The sequence below is a fragment of the Halyomorpha halys genome, unplaced genomic scaffold (genome assembly GCF_000696795.3).
Source record: "Halyomorpha halys isolate HHAL.00 unplaced genomic scaffold, Hhal_1.1 Scaffold787.1, whole genome shotgun sequence".
Lineage (NCBI taxonomy): Eukaryota > Metazoa > Arthropoda > Insecta > Hemiptera > Pentatomidae > Halyomorpha > Halyomorpha halys.
This window is the reverse complement of record NW_027112661.1, coordinates 81,058-99,568: the sequence shown is the minus strand read 5'-3', so window position 1 is coordinate 99,568 and position 18,511 is coordinate 81,058. Positions and strand designations below refer to the sequence as shown.

General features: G+C 31.1%; 1 protein-coding gene across 2 annotated transcripts in view; it reads right to left on the bottom strand.

Moving 5' to 3' along the window:
- Nucleotides 1-1,709: 1,709 nt before the first annotated feature.
- The window catches only part of LOC106686171 (protein ABHD18), a 34,020-nt gene continuing 17,218 nt past the window's right edge, over nt 1,710-18,511 (bottom strand). For both annotated transcript variants that reach the window (XM_014429340.2, XM_014429341.3), the window contains 8 exons: nt 17,920-18,032; nt 16,766-16,904; nt 13,642-13,731; nt 11,887-11,991; nt 8,405-8,636; nt 5,092-5,344; nt 3,815-3,880; nt 1,710-1,870 (listed from right to left, as the gene is read on the bottom strand). In XM_014429340.2, the coding sequence (XP_014284826.1) occupies nt 3,826-3,880; nt 5,092-5,344; nt 8,405-8,636; nt 11,887-11,991; nt 13,642-13,731; nt 16,766-16,904; nt 17,920-18,032 (987 nt within the window). In that variant the 3' untranslated portion in view covers nt 1,710-1,870; nt 3,815-3,825. The remainder of the gene's footprint in view (nt 1,871-3,814; nt 3,881-5,091; nt 5,345-8,404; nt 8,637-11,886; nt 11,992-13,641; nt 13,732-16,765; nt 16,905-17,919; nt 18,033-18,511) is intronic.

The window sequence follows — 18,511 nt, the reverse complement described above, 5'->3', positions numbered from 1 at the left end:
CGTGCACGCCCTATTGTAGTTATTAATATATTTGTTCATAGTTGTTTCTTAGGTTAGGTTACTTTGCTTATGCATGAAGCATGTTTATTTTTATCATGATTTTATTTTCTTGTATTTACAATAAATAGGTGTTTTTGTTTAAAGTGTGTTTGTTGATTTCCCTTGGAGCTCACCTAAGTAAAATACAGTAACAATAAAAAACGAGGAAACAACAAATACTTTAGATAAGAGCTGACATTAGAGAGTGCTGGAAACACTTTTGATGCAATCAGGCAAATTTAACATGTTGACTGCCAACTACGAGTTATCTCGTAGTTGGTGTTATTACCTGTGACGCCAACCTACGAGATAACTCATAGTTTGCTTACTTGACTTAACTAAACAAACTTAAATTGGCTTCCTAGACTGAAATCTTGAAAAGTACTGTGGCAGTCAATGTGTTAATAATCATAATACAAATAAATTGTAACAATATACAATTAATTTATATATAAATACATTCATGTAATTTAAAATTAAATGTAAATTGTTTAATATGTATGTAAAATGAATTGGTGCTAAAACCTTCAGAGATTCTCAACTATTTTTTTTGTTTCTGTCCAGTTTTGAAGCATTATTAAAAAATTTAAATCTGAGGAAAAGATGGTTAGGGTGCGGTCAGCAAAGATTCACAAATAAATAAAACTTATTTATTTGTGCCGACGTTTCAACTTGAATTTTAGACCTTCGTCAGGGTCACCTTCACAGGGGAAGAACGTTCCGTGAAAAAAAAAAGTTCTGTCTGAAATTTCCATCACTTTAGATGGAACTTTTGTCTATGTAACCCTGATGAAGATCTGAAATTCAGATCGAATCGTCGGTACAAATAAATAAGTTATGTTTATTTGTGTATTTTTGCTGACTCCACCCCTGACCATCTTCTCCTTATACCAATGTACAGTCAACTATTAACACCTCAATAAAAACTTAAATCACTTTCCATATATTTCCAAAATTAAAATGAGGGGAAAATGTGACCTTAATGATAAAGATCCTCAGTTTAAGTTTTTTTTTTAAAATCATACTTCATCAAGTTGAAGTATGAACAATAAATTTATTTTATAACTTCCAGATAGTTCTTGTATTCAAAAACTTCACTATATAATAATTATTAATGTTTTATAATTTTACGATATAGGTTACTCTTATTTGTAATGTAAATTGCATTTTTTATTGTAAAATTTAGAACAATAAAAGAAGTTAAAATGTAAAGAAAAAATACTACTTTCCAATAAATTTGCTGTTATCAGATATTTACAAAGATTTATTACAAATATCTGTACTCATTTTTAATCAAAGCAGCATATTTTCTTTACCCCTGCAATAAGGGGATAAGAGAAGTGGACTGCCCTGACCAATCAAAACTCATTGTATACCACTGTCCCCAAATTAGCTACCTCACAGTTCATGAAAATTTAAGAAAGACATTGAAGGTTAGAGCTAATGACGATTTTCACAAAATTCACAATTAATTCCTAATTTCCAAATCTCCTGACTGGTAGAGACCCTACTCACCTCATTCAGATAACTTCTAGATAGTTTACATAAATTTTAGATAACAATCTATTAAATATAATCTTTACTTATCTTCCAAGCCTAAATAAATATTATTCTAGAAGTAATGATCACAAAATTTTCTAAAATGAAAAAAGGTTATATAATAAAACATGTTTAAAATGATTATAAAATATATTTCACCTAACACTAAGTTTTTAAACTTATATATTTATATACACAGAGACACATACTTTTTTTTATACACATATATACTAGAATACAATGGAACATAATTTTCAAACTGTATCTTTTAAAGGCTTCTATTATGGCTTGCCTGAAACAAAATGAATAATGATAATCAGTAAGAATAAAAAAAAAAATTAATGAAGAATGCAAAGTTTATGATTAACAACAGTGTGCATAAGATAAACTAACAAGATACTGTGTGAAAATAATATTTGTATTAATTATTAATACAAAAGATGGAAAGGGAAGAAGTAAATGGTCTCATGATCAGTAAAATTCACAGGAAATCCAACTACTACTAAATTTTTCTTTCTCAAAAAATTTAATAATTAAAAGTACAATATTTAAACATAAAGATATTCATAAGTATACATGGACATACTGGACTCATAAACCGATGAGCAAGTCTTTTAACCCTAAAATCTACCCAGCTTAGATAGCAAAATTGTAGGTATAATTAACATAAGATATTCTCAGAGGACAGAATATGGTTCACATCATGAACTTGTTATCATAACATTCCAACAAAAACTTGTTATAAGCAGGAGAAATGAAAACATTTTTGATTCCGAAAATTTAAGGCCATTTATAGCTAAGGGAGTTGAGGCATCACCTCAGTAATTTAAAGTCTGCAGCCGCACTGGTTCAAATCCCACCTGGTGGGGGTGGTCGAATTTTATTTCATGGCAGAGCCACAGAATGAAAACTTGATCCCCCTCCCCCACTCGGGTTAGAATAGGTAGGATAACCCTCCTTCATATGACAGAGATGGCCAGATAGGGGTAGCAAAAAAAAGTATGAAGAAATTGAAAACTCATTAATAAAAAATCAATTTGCAATATAAATCAAGAATAGATTTGAAGTTTTACAACTGTTAGAGGATAATGCAAAAGATTTTACAAGTTACATGTAAGGATCAGAGATAAAATTAAAGAAGTAATTTGTGTATTAAAAAAAGGAGCAGTAAAAAAAAATAAACCTTCATTCCATGAAGATTACCAAAACATGGGCATAAATAGGATATTCACTAAATTAGAAGTCCTAAATATTACCAGCAAAAACAATCTGTCAAGTCTAAAACAATGAAACATGAACATCTAAACTTCACTAAAATAAAAAAGAGACAAAGCTTACAAAAAATGTAAGAGACATGTACAAGGGTAAAAACAGGTCATCTAAATTGTTTGAACTTGAAATAAAAGGCATTAGAGTTAAAACTAACAATACCCTCGCAGATCCACTAGACATATTCAATAATTTTAAAAAACAAATTGAGAGGATTTTGAATTCGGGAAATAATTATCAATGCCCTTCTTTCAACTACCAGAGGGCCAAACCGATATTAGAAGAAGAACCAAGTAAGGAGGAAGTCAAATTAAATGCAACAATGTTGATACAATGTGGAATATAATTAGGTCTAGAAATAAATATGGCTGTGAATAGATAAACAGATAATACCTACAGGAATTTAGTCATTGGGGTCTACTACAATAAGAAAAAATCAAATTCAAGAGGAATTAAAGAAAAGGTTAAATACTTGTTACTTTGCAGCAAACCAGACCTTGCTCACTTGGGTTTTAATCATGCTTAAAAGAGGAGGGTAAGTAGGGGACTATTGGAAGTAATGACATTAAAAGTCTGGGTTCACTAAACCTTCATTTATGTACTAGTATACAGACAACATAGTATTTATTGTCTCACAAGTCATGACATCATAAATATCTGCATTGACATTTATAGAAATTGTAAGTATATAAATACTATATTTTGTAAATCTCTAGATATACATGCTTGAACCAAGTATAATTTGTATTGTTTTAGCTGAAAAAAAAATCTTTAAGTTTGAACTGATAATAAAGAAAAACAAAATTGTTCTTACAGGAAAGTTCTGTAATCACATGAAATAATTACATCTAATGTTCATCATAGGAAATGTATAAAATTATCATGAAGTAAATATAATAAATAGACATTTTTACAAAAATAAATTACTAATTGACTAAGATTTTAAAATAATAATTTTTTTTAATACCTCCAAACATTTTAGTGCAACTTATATTTGGATCTATATCTTTGAAAGGCTTCTATTATAGCTTGCCTAAAACAAATAAAAAAAATAACAATAATTGGTATGTACAAAAAATATTATTTAAGATACTGTTACTCGTAGTCATTTTTTTAAATGAGTGAAAATAAATTAATGGTATCTTAAGTAATAGTATACCCGGTAAAATTAATACAAATTGGATACATCTTGATCATGTGCAATTCCTCAGATGAATTCATAAAGAACATGTAAAATCATACTAGATTAGATATATTTTAATATGTAATGTTGAATTGAGCAAGGTAACACCAATATTTTTCAATATTCTTTTATCCAATAGCTGTTTTTTTATATCTTACTATATTTATTTTAGTAATAAAAAACAGATTTATTAATAATCTGGCTGAGCTATAATTTATTCATTCCTATAGATAAAAATATTGAAGTTGGAATAGTTTATATTTCACTTTTAATTATATTTATAGGTGATTTATTCATTAATTTTAACACTCTATTAATTAACTTCTTTGCTACAATTACTGTACTATATTTAGGATGATTTAGACAGAAATATAGAAACATATAATGGCAATTTTCTATTTTTGTCTGTTTTGTTATTACTTAATCATTGTTTAGAAAAATTTCAAAGTTAAGAAATCTTAAATATAAGATGGTCAGGGTTGCGGTCAAAAAAAGAACAAATAGTTTACAACTATTTACTGCCTGATGTTTCGCACCACTTTGCAGGGCTTCATCAGGGCTGTTCAAAGCAAAAGATTGAACAGCTATTCAACCTTTTGCTGTTTAACCTTTGAACAGGCCTGATAAAGCCCTGCAAAGTGGGGCAAAACGTCGGACAGTAAATAGTTGTAAACTATTTGTTCTTTTTTTGACTGCAACCCTGACCATCTTCTTATATTTAAGTATTATATAAATTAAGAAATCTTAATTTGTTATTTATAGCTTTTGCAACTGTAAATTTTATTCTTTTAATTAAGGAATTAGTTATTCTTAACAATTAAGAATAAATGAAACGTCCATGTATATTCTTTTAAATAAAAAAAGGTTCATTTTTGTATAAATAAAAATTTATACAGATAATAAGAACATACTACACTCGATACGCTGTAAAGACATACATGATTGAAAAGTCATTTCATTTAAATAAATAATGAAAAAATTGAAAGATAAATATTTAACTTTAAATACATTTTTACATGTGATTTAAAATTTAAAAGATTTCATAAAAATTATAAACCTACCGAAACTCCTTCTGATGAAGAACAAATGCAGAAACATGTCCAGCATCAATAAAACGCACATCTGCCCCAGGCCAAATTTCAGAAAGATCAGTGACACCATCTCTTGGAACATATCCATCATCACGAGCACACACACTTATAATTAGTGAGGTATCAACAGGAACAGAAAAATTCTTTAGATGAGTACATTCATCCATTATTCCTCTCATAAAATTTATTGTTTCTTGTTTATTGGAGGAAACAGGAGAACGGTCTAAAAAATACAAAGATAAAATATCTGATCAAACATTTTCTCTTTCAATAGATCAGACAAATAAGATCTATACTAAACCACTTTTATTGTTTATTCAAATTATGTCACAAAAAAATGATTATTAAATAATTCAAACTAAAATGCTTAAAATAACTGTAAGAGGGATGACAAATTTTTTCTTTTAAAATTTTGACACTGAATCATTAAATGTCTATATCATTTCTAGTCTTTCACTAAAACCAAACTCTTCTCCAATTATTTTTTTTAAATAGAAAGGTTTGAAATTGTTGAAGTTTCATCATTAAAATATCTTCATGATAATTTTTGTATTATATTATAAACAGCTAGAGGATCTAATTCTGCTTGCTTCATGATCTAATTCTGAGGTATTATCATTAGTTCCCTTTTATCAGTACTTCTTTAATAGAAATAAAACTTGCTTTTCTCTTAATTTTTGAGTCATTTTTAAAGTAAAATCCACAGGTTGGATGTAACTTCATAGATATATTTCAAGCTAAATGTAGAAAATGGAGAAACACTTCAAAATAAAGTCAACAAAAGCTTCCAGCAAAATTTAGAAGCCTGCATGCAGCATGAACTTGTTTTTTTTCATTTTATTGGTTAACTCCAACAAACCTTGCTGTCTGAGGGTTAATTCACATGCCAGTATATAACTTTGTATGTTGATAGTTAATATAACACCCATGTGTACTCCAAACAAGTAGGAAAGAATTGTTATCCTACAAGTTACCAACCTATTCTAGAGAGGGTGTGAAGGTTGACATTTATTATGTGGTTCGCCACACCTAAAGTCAACACCTACAAGCAGGATTCAAACAGGTGATGCATCTGACAAGTATCTTTGGGGTGCTGCCCCAAAATGCTCAGCTAACAATGCCTGTAACCAGTATGTAATAATTTGAGGGTGGATATCTTAAAATATTGGTCGTCATGTTAAAATTAACCTCAGCCCCTCCTTTATTCACCACAATAAAATGAAATGACTCTTATTTTTAATCAAACAGAAATTAATTGTGATAGTCTTTTTCGGACTATCAGTTCATTCCAATCCTTTAATTAAAATACTAAGATTTTAGAAATATACTTGACTAGAAGTTGCAGAAATAGTCCCATAAAAAACTTTCTAAATTTAAGGAAAAAAGGAATAAAAACGATTCTGTATGAAGATGGATAAAAATAAACGACTGAACAAGTAAATAAATAAACAAGAAATAAGTAAATAAAGTTCAGGATTGCATTCAAATATAACCATGAACAATTTAACCTAAGTGATTCCAATAAGTAATTAAAACCACAATACTGAAGAGGAAAAAGATAAACAAAATCTGTTTCAACCTTCTAGGTGGATTGTAGGGATCAGTGGAACTAGATAAAGATTGAGCCAAAGGATTAGGATGGTTAGAAAGGTTTATATGGAATTTTGGGAATTTGGTTGGTATGAGGTCAAGGAGGTGTTCTATTGGAAACGTAATAGGGTGCATTAACTATGCTTCTAAGGATTTTGGATTGAAAGGATTGGATACATTTGATATTCGACAGGTTTAGCTGTTCCCCAAATTTCAATTCCTGAAGATAGGTCTGAGTATAGTCTTATAAATTAAAAGTTTGTTTTCTAGTAAGGGATGAGAGGTCCGGCTGAGCAGTTGGTATAGTTGGCTGAATCTTCTGTTGAGTTCTTGTCTAATAAGTCTAGTATGTTGGTTCCAGGTGAGTCTTTTGTCTAAGATGTTTGGAGATTGGATGAGGCTGTTACTCCTCCCTCGATCGGGTAGATATTTGAGTATTGAGAACAACTACAAACTCAAGGAGCGATTTGAGAGGTAGGAGTGGAGGATAAGGTATAAGGTTTGGGGTAATATCGATTTGAGCTTGAAAAGCAATGCGGCATGCCATACCCGGTCAAAAGCTTTCTCTATGTCCAGAAAGGCACCCGAGCAGCATTGTTTCTAATCAAAAGCTGAAGAGATATAGTCAACGACTCTGAGGCCTTGTTGAACTGTGGAGTGCCTAGGGCGGAATCCAAATTGATGTGCGGGAAAACTCTGTGATTCAACTATGGATAGGATATGTTTTAGGAGGATTTTTTCAAATAATTTTGAGAGGGTTGGAAGGAAGCAGGATTATTAGGAGTTTTTTCCAATGGAGTGTTTCCAAAGGACAGGAAAGTAGGTTGTTCTAAGGATACAATTATACAGATATGGAAGGAATATTATAGTTTTGGGAGGAAGTTAGCGAAGGATTTGAGGAGTTAGAAGATCATACCTTGGAGATTTACAAGGAGTTAGCATCATTAGTTGATATTTGACCTCAGAAAGGGTGACTGCTCTAGGAGGTAAGGAGAGTGGGATTGGTGATGATAGGTATTCTTCAATTGTTTCAGTTTGGTCAGTACGGATTTGAGGAGTCAGAAGATCATACCCTGAAGATTTACGAGGAGTTAGCATCATTAGTTGATATTTGACCTCAGAAAGGGTGACTGCTCTAGGAGGTAAGGAGAGTGGGATTGGTGATGATAGGTATTCTTCAATTGTTTCAGTTTGGTCAGTACGAAGTTCAGGATGAGGAGTGAATGTGTGAGAAATGTGAATGGCTATTTCTTCGGCTTTATCTTCGTCAGATGCTGCTCACATGCTATCACCTCGTCGGAGGAAGTGGAAAGTGCGTTGCCATAATGTTCTGTACTGGCGCTTTGTTTGGATGAGGTCTTTGAGTTGTTGTAGTAGAGGATTTGTCTTGGGTTTATTTGGGACATTCTAGGGTGAGGAAGCAGAAAAATAGATTGCATGTACGATCTTGAATAATTTTACTATGTTATTGCTAATATTGCATTATTTGTTTTATATCAAAATTAGAAATTAGTTGCTATCATAAATCTTTAGCTACAACTCAAATACAATATTCTCAGAAAATTATAGATACACTATCATCACAACTGTAATCATCATATTTTATGAACAACAGTAATTTAATTATCATGATAAATTTGAAAAAAACTTAATAAAACTAAAAAGATATTACGTGTATAAATTATAATCTCACCAATATATTTATAATGCAGCACCTTCTCTAACAAACCTGACAAATTAGTTAAATCTGACACTGGTTCAGTATTCACTTTTAAAAATTTTGTCAACTTTTCATTTATAGGAAATAGTCCTGATCTGGAAACCGACATTTCCTTTTTCATATCTAGACCAGGGGTATTTCCCTTTAAATTTAGCATACTTTCAGGGAAGTTTTTAACAAACTCTTTTCCAGCTTGGAATGCATCCTACAAAACATATTATTAAGCACTCTATTAACATTACAAATTACTTAGTAGAAAATGTATAGTAGTAAATTAAATTGGCTAAATATAACTGGTGTGTTTTTGTTATTAAATAACATGAAAAACTGTCAAAATTAAAAGACAGATAAAAATTTTATAAAAAAAAAAAAAATTATAAAAGATTTGATAGAAATCAACTAATCATTTATATGTGCTATACTCTAAAAAGGTCAAACAGAAAAATGACAAAGAATACCCAAGTATTTTTTTGGGTTTATAAGTAAAAATGCTTTTATTAAGTTCAATGTTTTTTTCATTATCATTTTTTTCCTGCATAGTTATTAAATTACTTGCACCACTGCATTGCTGCGTGTGGAGTATTTCAGCAATACTTTAAGGGTAAGAACATTGATATTATTTTATTTCAAGAACCTTATCTCTATGATGGCAGGCCGAAAGGTCTGGGAATGATTGGGTACAGAATTATTTCTGTGCACATGCATTGTTTATAAAAGTAATTTAAAGCTGCTGCCTCTTTGGCAACTTTGTTCCAGATACCTTGTAGCAGCACAGCTCCCCGCACATGGGGACTCAGGAAGGGCGGACATCACGATTGCAACGGGATATCTTCTCTATGACAACTCAATCCCCACGACCGAGCTGGAGAGGATCATGGGTCATGAGGAAACTCAGATCCTTGCTGCCCTGGATGCTAACGCGTATCATGAGCTGTGGGACAGCTCTAACACCAATAAAAGAGGTGAGAAAATCTTAGATTTTATTATTAATTTTGATTTTAACATTCTTAACAGGGGCAGAAAGCCTACCTTCTGCAATAGGGTCAGGTCAGAAGTTATTGACATCACACTGGTGACACGCCATGTTAGTCAATATATAGTTAACTGGCATGTTTCTAATGAAGAAACATGCTGAGATCATAAATACATCAGATATATGATTTATGTGCTGATATAAGATCCAATGCTATGTATAGAAATCCAAGACGCACGGACTAGGAGTCTTACAACGCACATCTCACTGATCTTACCACTTGTTGTCCAAAATTAATAAACAATACTTGGCAACTGGAATGTTTTAATGACTTACTGACGGATGCTATAGTGAACTCATACCACAGCAATCCTGTCTGTAAACAATCACCGAACAGGAATGTTTCCCGGTGGAATGATGAGCTCAATAATCACAGAACCTTCACTAGAAGGTAATTCAATGCAAAGATCTGGCAGCTGAGATGCCTACAGGAGGGCTCTTACAAACTACCACAAATTGGTTTGCAAAGCCAAAAGACAATCTTGAAGAAAATTTTGTCTTGAGGTTGACAATATTCTGGCTACATGCCATTTAAGCAAAATACTCTCCAAACAATCCAATATGGGACTGTTGGGTACGCAAAAAAGGGTGATTATGCAACATCCACTGAACTAGAAACCCTTTGTGTTCTAGAGGAATCCCACTTCCCTAACTGTGAGTTGCTGGAGAACAATTACATTTCTCCCACTATCAACAATTACAGTGCTAGTAGAGGAAAGTGGGAGAAAGCCAATAGCATTATCACTACTGATAAAGTCAAATGGGCGATTAACTCTTTATTGCCATTTAAATCACCTGGCACTGATGGAATCTTTCCTGCCTGCTGCAGAAAGGCCTACCAGTGATCAGGACACATATTCTTGAACTCCTTAGAGGTAGCTTAGCACTTGGATACACCCCAACTAGATGGAGGACATCCAGGGTGTGCTATATACCCAAACCGGGGAAGGGATCTTATGAAGATCCTAAAGCTTTTCAACCAATATGTCTCACATTCTTTCTAATGAAGACATTGGAAAAGAAGAAATAGGTAGCCCTACACAACTTGGTCTCTAGGATCGAAAGATAACTTGAACAAAAAGAGATCACAGTTGGCATCTTCGCAGACATTGAAGGTGCATTTGACAAGACTCCCTATAGCCTTATTAATCATGCACTAAGGGACAGAAGAATTGATCCTAATGAATCCGGATGGATAACCTCCATACTGGAACAAAGGATCCTCAAATCAGAGCAAGATAAGCCATTGGAAGGTATATTTATTTCCTTAGGGAGGCACAATTCAGTATTTCAATCCGAAATACTTGCAATAAATCATTGCGCAAGTACTTTTATAGAGGAAGAGCTCTCTGGTAGAAAAATCACCATCTATACAGATAGCCATGCTGCAATAGGGACACTCAGTAGCCCCGTAACTCGTTCCAGAGTTGTTAAAGACTGCTACGCAGCATTCAACACTCTCACGTACAAATAGAGTCAGCATTGAATGGGTGCTGGGTCTCTGCGGTAACACCAGCAACGAACATCCTGACAGACTTGCAAGGAATGGCTCTGAAACCATTCCTTTCACACTAGGGCCTGTTTGTGGCATTAGCCTAAGCTTTGCCAAGAGAACTATGAAGGCGGCCTATGGATTAAAAGCCAAGCATCATTGGCTGAATAAAAGACTAAGACAGGCTAAGCTGTTCCTTGATGAACCCCGTAGGAAACGAACTGCTTTGGTTGGACAGGACCTCTCAAACGATAATTACAGGGATCTATACAGGTCACTGTAGATTAAATAAACATATGTTTAACCTTAAGCTAACAGTCAACCTAGTGCAGATTCTGCAATGCTGAGGATGAGATGGCCTATCACATTATTTGTTGGTGTGACCAGTTTGTAAGGGTGAGGTTTGCACTGTTCGGGGGGGATTGCACAGTGGATCCCAAGCAGTGCGAGCTGATCAACTTCTAAAACTTATTAAGATTCTTGGAATCTACCAAACTTAAGCTCTAATGAGCTTACCGCAGTGCTGTGATGCTGATTTCATCACTGGTGTGGTTGTAATTGGTGCACAATAGGCCTTACTGGCCGCAGTGCTTTTGTGCCAAATCAAAAAAAAAATATATATATTAAATTAAATTATCTGAAAATTTGATTTCCATAATAAATAATATAATAAATATTAAATAACATATAAACATGTTTTTAAACCGAATTTTAACCATGGTTTTAATTGTAATTTCCTTCCAGAGGAATATATTTCTAAAAATAAGAGTGCTTTGTTTTGTATTCTATATGTGTGCATATGATTGTGTTATGTGTTGAATTAAATTAAATAAACAATTACGTACAGTAAACAAGTTTTATTTCCTCAGTAAAATAGAATTAAACTTAGTGAAAAAAACTTTTTGTGGTTCAATAAAAAAAAAAACTTACACTTTCTCGAATCTGCACCATTTTATTTAATTCTGTCCTGAAAGCCTCATTTTCTTTATACTGGAATTCTAACATATCCCAATTTATGGCCCTACTCATTACTCCCTGTGAAAAACAAAAAACTGAAAATTAGTAAGTAGTTTACTATATGCAACATACAATACTTATTTAAAACTTTGTACAAATAACTTGAACCATTTTAAAATTAAATATACAGAACATTTTTATATTAACAAGAATAAATAAAAATATAATAATAAATAAATATTGTAAAAGAGGTCAATCAGATTGTTTTTTTATTTGGATGCCCACATTCTTTTTATTATTTCTCAGGCCAAAAAATTTAGATATTAACTTTATCAATATTATACTTTATTAAATTTATTTCATTTTATTTAATTTTCTTTTAAAAATATTATTTTTTAATTTATTTTGTAGGCAAAATATTACAATCTGTTGTACAATAATACCAGATACTAATGTGATCCAATGTGAAACTCATTCCCCTTTATAGAAGAATAAATTGTAAAGTAATTTAAAAACTTAGATTTTGTGAACTAGTTCAGTTATTTCAAGGAATTACAAGAACGTTATGAAAATTCACATTTAAAGGATTTTCGAGGGGCAAAAAATCAATATCAGCTTTGTTTCTTACGATAAAAATATTTTACCCCACTTATCTAGAGTAAGACGATCCAAATTGTTCAATGCTATAACCATATTATAGCACACTGGGGTATTACATACCATTCTATTTTTTTTCTTGTTTTGAGTATGAAAAAAATATTTCTAAATGACTAAACCAGTTGAAATGTATCAATTACCACAAAAATAAAAAAAACACTTCTAGAAAAATATGTTTCAATACAAAGTAATTAAGATTTCATTTTTAGTGTCCTTTAAAACCTTTGAATATGAATTTTCATAGAAACCAAAAAATATTTTACCTGGCTGGTTTAGAAAAATTATATTTCAAATAAAGCTATCAATAATATGAGTACAATGGACTTTTGCTGATCCTCACCATTATTCCAACCACCCTAAAAAAAATAACTGAAGGTTTGATTTTACGTATGTATTACATATATACATACATTCAATAAAACCATTTAATACTTAAATAACCAAGTTAAGAATACCAAATATTTTTATTTAAAATAAAATCCAAGATATGTATAACGCTTGGATCCCAATGTTGGTAAAATAATTAGGGAGAAACATAAATATTGGATGGATCATTGGAACAGAAGAAAATGAATAGGAGCTTCAAACAGATGAAGAAATAATTTCCAGTGTCTTAGAAAATCATGAAGAGCAAGAAGAAGTTGAAGAAAATGTGACAGAAAATACACAAATGATTAAACATGAAGAAGCTGTACCAGGTTTCAACAAATGCATCCAATGTGAAGAAGAAAATTATGAAGTGCTAAGTCAGGTGCATAATTTTTAAATTAAATGTCTTTGGAAAAATTATATATATTTAATATAGTTTTTATTTTTTTTGGAAATGGTAAAAATCATAAAATTTTTATTATCTCAAACTTTAGGGCACATTGAGAAGAACCCTCAGACAGTGTCAAATATTTTTTGGCCTAGTATTACCAAGAAATCAGGATTCTCATGCCCACAGCCTACTCTTGTCAGTATAATTGTGTACAATATGTTTCAATTCAATACAATGGATTAATGTTTCCATATTTCATCTAAATCCATTTTGAAACTAAGAAATTTAAGAGTTAAAAACATGTTACTTACCTCTGTAAAGACACCAGAAGCTGTAGACCAAGACAAGCAAGGAACAAGAACCAAAGGAAGTGGCCAGTTGGTTGCAGCTAAGGATGCCATCTAAAGAGGAAAATAAAACTGTAATCAACATATTCATAACTTAAAATGTTTTTCTTAAAAAATATCATAGGAACATTCTGATAATAAATAAATTAAGTATAGATTACATTTCTAGTGTTAACATGCATATATATTAGTATCAACTCAAAAACATTACCCACTTATATATGTTTATAAATTTGGGATTTCATTAAATTGTTATAGTGTATAATAAAACAACTGAAATAGAGAGGTTTTTATATTTTCATTTAGGTCCTTCAGATATTAGATTAATGCAAATAAATAAGACTAGACTCAACGTTTTCTTATTTATATCTAGATCTACACATTTGGCATCTCACAGGGGATTTACAATTATTACCTTTTAAGTGATTCGTCTCTTATTTAACCCAATAGTTTCACACGTCCATTTCAATGGCCATAGCGTTATAATATCAATTATATTTACCGGGTACAAGTATCGCAGTTCTGTCTTATGCAGTAGCCTCCATTCTCTAGATGATTCATCATTCTTCGGACCAAATATTTCACGCAATACACTATTCTCAAAAAATTAAAGGGGATGTTTTTACTTGTGCACAAGTGACCACATTTCACATCTGTAAAGAACAGTAGGAAGTGTAAAAGGCTTATAAATTCTTACTTTCTGTTTTCTGGTTTCTGAATAGAAGTCGTGAAAAAGAAACTTTGTGAAAGAAAAGTAAGAAGTTTCCAGCTTTTAACCGTAAAATAGTAAATTTAAATACATTTTTGTAGTACAAATCTAGGGGAAAAAAAATTGAAATCCTATGAATATAGGCACATTGAAACAATGGTGGATAGAAAAAGATGAAATAAGATAATTAAAGTTTGAGTTTGGTGAGATGCCAACAAAAATCACCATAATTTAAGAATATTCTACAGGCAATCACGAACAAAGGAATAATAAGGGCCTTAATGATATTCTAGCAGAATAACTTAAAAGAGGGGAAAATCAACTCCACAAACAAATTGTATTAAATTATATTATATATATACACAATATAGAACACTTAATCCGGTGAAAGCAAAAAATGTCTGAGGAATTGGAAAGGGAACTATGTATTATCTCTACAACAGTGGATATCCTCAACAGTAGTTAAAGGCAGATAAATAGAGTATGTAAAACACCTTCACATAATAGATTGAAAAGCATCTGGACAAGATTAGCTATCTTAAGAAGTAGTAGCTTAAGTAGTACTTAAGAAGACCTAACAATGGGAATGTAGTAGACAACATAAATTTAGCACACCAAATATCCAAGTAGAGTAAAAGATATTACTATATAATAGGATAACACACACATACACGCACACATGCAAGCACACACACAAACTCATACACATAAACTTTGTAGTTAATAGTAATTCTAATATTTGTTTTATTATATCAAATGTGATTTATAAAATCATATGGTGTCTTATCATTTATTCAATAAAAATCAAATCTTGCACTCCATCAATGTTTACTTAATTTCTTAATCAACTTATGAAGCTTCTTGTGTTCAATTTGAATTTTCAAGAGTATTGTACTAAAGAATGTTGAATTAATTTTGTTGGAAAATGGCTATGGCATGTGCAGAACCTCTCGATGCAAACAATTTTTCAAACTGGCTCACATTTAATTGCTAAAAAAACTAAATAAAGTTTTGGGCATGTTGAAATCAGAAATCCTGTTCAACCGATTCATTTGAGCAGCCCTGATGAAGCCCTGCAAAGTGGGGCGAAACGTCGGAAAATAAATAGTTGTAAACTAATTTTGTTTCACTTTTGACCGCAACCCTGACCATCTTCTTAAATATCAATTTTTACGGTCAACTATATATACATATATAGCAACCTAGTTGTTAACAAAGTGGCACTTGAAAGCTATTTGTTGTTCCTAAGGGAGAATCTTTAACTAATAATAATGTTGTTGATTGTGTTGGCCTCAGCAGAAATCTCTCTGTTTGGGAGATTAAACATATAGGAATGTAGATTACTTTTTTCAGACGGTAGAGAGACTATTGCAGATGTATTTGGTATCCAGATTTTAGATGGGTAGAGTGTTGGAAATCTATTTAGTAAACATAAATGGATAGTCCTAATGGCTCCTCCATTTATTGTGATACTTGACAGTACAAGAGGAAGGATAATTCATATTTCTAAACCTGGTGGATATACTGGTAGTTAGGTTATTTTTTTCTCTGGGCAATAAACAATTTGGATATTATGCCCTTTTTAGATTTCTGTCTACTTGCTTTTTAGTCTTCTATTGGTGTTCCAATGTTTTTTTAGGTACTTTATATTATAATATTAATTATTATTATTATAATAAATTAAGAAAAATAAAGGAAATACTGAAATAAATTAAGTACCAGGGATAGGAAAAACAATAAAAAATAATGCAAGAGTCATAAGAATAAATAGGAACAAGTTCAGAATTTCAATAGATAAACACTTCATTTCACAAGCACAGCAGCATGATACAGCATACTAATCAATCTATCATTAGATATGATATATCATAGTATAATAATATAGCAAATGTATTTATGTAAAAGGACTTATAATACTAATACCAAAAAATGATTCAATCCTAAGGTAGGTTCTTCAATTCCATTTAGAAACTCAATCAAAATCTATAAAGAAATTATAGAAGAAGCCAAGAAAATAAGAGTCATACAAGCAAGATAGATAACAGAAAACTAGTCAGATTGATACATGAAATGAGAGAAGGAAGAAGAGTACACAGACAAAACATTTGGCAGGACAACATAAAGAAGGTATAATATGTCCAAGGATTGGATCAAGGGATGAGACTACCTGAACACTGAATCCAATGGATCCAACTCTACAGATGGAATCTAAAAGACTTGGAAAGTAGGTGGTGAAGAGGAAGAGGACTGAATATATGAATTATAGTTTATAAATCCTAATATTATGAACAGTTTATGTTCTGCACAAGTATACTAAAGCTATTGATAATATTAAGAATATATAGTAAAAAAAAAATTTTAATAAATTCAAATACTCACATGTCCTCCCATAGAAAGCCCACTAACACCAAGGGGTCCGAAACCATGTTTTGTACACCAATGAAAGAGTACTAAAGCTTCAAGTATCAGACATCCACCCATAACAAAAATATCGGACACATTATTTAAAACCGACCTCCTGCAAAATGTTGATACAAAGAAAATAATTGTCAATCATGCTATAAAATCCTTCTCCTAATAAATATTTTTAAAAATAGACTTTATATAACTGAAATAAGATGATACCAATATTAATTGATAACCAGTAATAAAAAAAAAACTTATATCAACTCTAATAATGCATACTGAAATCAATTTCAAATAAAAGGCAAAATGAAATACTAATATTTTATAATCTAAATTTTATCATTGGCATACTAATCTGCATCATTTATTCGTTTGTTTGCCAAGATATTAGAGCAGAAGTTAAAGACTAACAAATAAAATAGGAAAATCATATCTTAATACTTTTTTTTATAGAGCAGTGAGATGTTAGATCAGTACTATTTACTTTCAGTTCATAGAATATTATGAGACATGCACTTTTGAAGTGATGAAATAAAATGAATATCTGAATTAAAGGATTTTTAAGGAAGCTAGAAAGGAATCAAATTATGTTTTTCCTAGAAAAAGTTGTTTGTCCAATTAAACTAGAAGCATCTTCTTTTTTGCCAGTCTCTCACTCTCTCTGAGTACTATTCTATTTATTCAATATTTCCATGGGGTAGTATATTTTAAATCTTATTTTGGTTCAGGAAGAACGTTGTTTGATTTTTATTCATTTATTATTATTATTTTCATATTTTTTAAAAACTAATTTGTATTTGAAAGAATGTTATTTTGCATTTATAATTTTTTTCAGAGGATACTTTGTTTATTTCAACATGCAGAGTAATAATAAACTAGAAACATTACTCAAAAACAAATAAACGCATTTAATAACTAAACAGTAGCCATGATTATAAAAGAAATAATCAGCTAAAACAAGCATATAAGAATGAAATGAATCATTATTATTAGTCAATCACAAATAATTAATACTTATTTTAATTCAAATGTTGCCTCTACTGATTTAATTTAAAATAAATGAATTATTATCAATAAAACACACATGCTACAAAAAAAAAAAAAAAATTGCTACATGCAAACATTACATTTGGTACACAGGTTTCCTGATGCCATAAAAAGGATTTTCCAGAATAATAGATCCAATACCAGCTTCTCGTAGTAAAGGTTTAGCTATCAAGTGACGTCTACGCCAAAAATACTGTAATTATGAATAAACCAAACATTAATTTTATAAATAAATACAGGAGCATATTTAAATCTTATGACATCATAAACTAGCGAATCCATTTAAACATAAAGAGTTCTAAAGCCAGAAATATTGGTCAAGATAAGGTGAAAACTTAATACTACATCCTACTATTAGTTTTATAATGACTATCTTTGGTTAGAGTCATTATTATTATTAGTTTGGCGGTATAATACGTTGACATGTCAAGGCCTCCTCAACCAGCAACCTCCAGAAGTTTCTGTCCTGTGCTGCTGCCATCCAATAGTAGACTCCCAAACTCTTCGCATCTGCAGCCACACAATAAAGCCATTAAAATCGGGAGTGGCCAACTCTCTTTCAGCCATCGACTATCTTCGTCAGTAATCTTATAGGAGTTTCCTCTCTGTGTGTGTGTGTGTGTGTGTGTGTGTGTGTGTGTGTGTGTGTGTGTGTGTGTGTGTGTGTGTGTG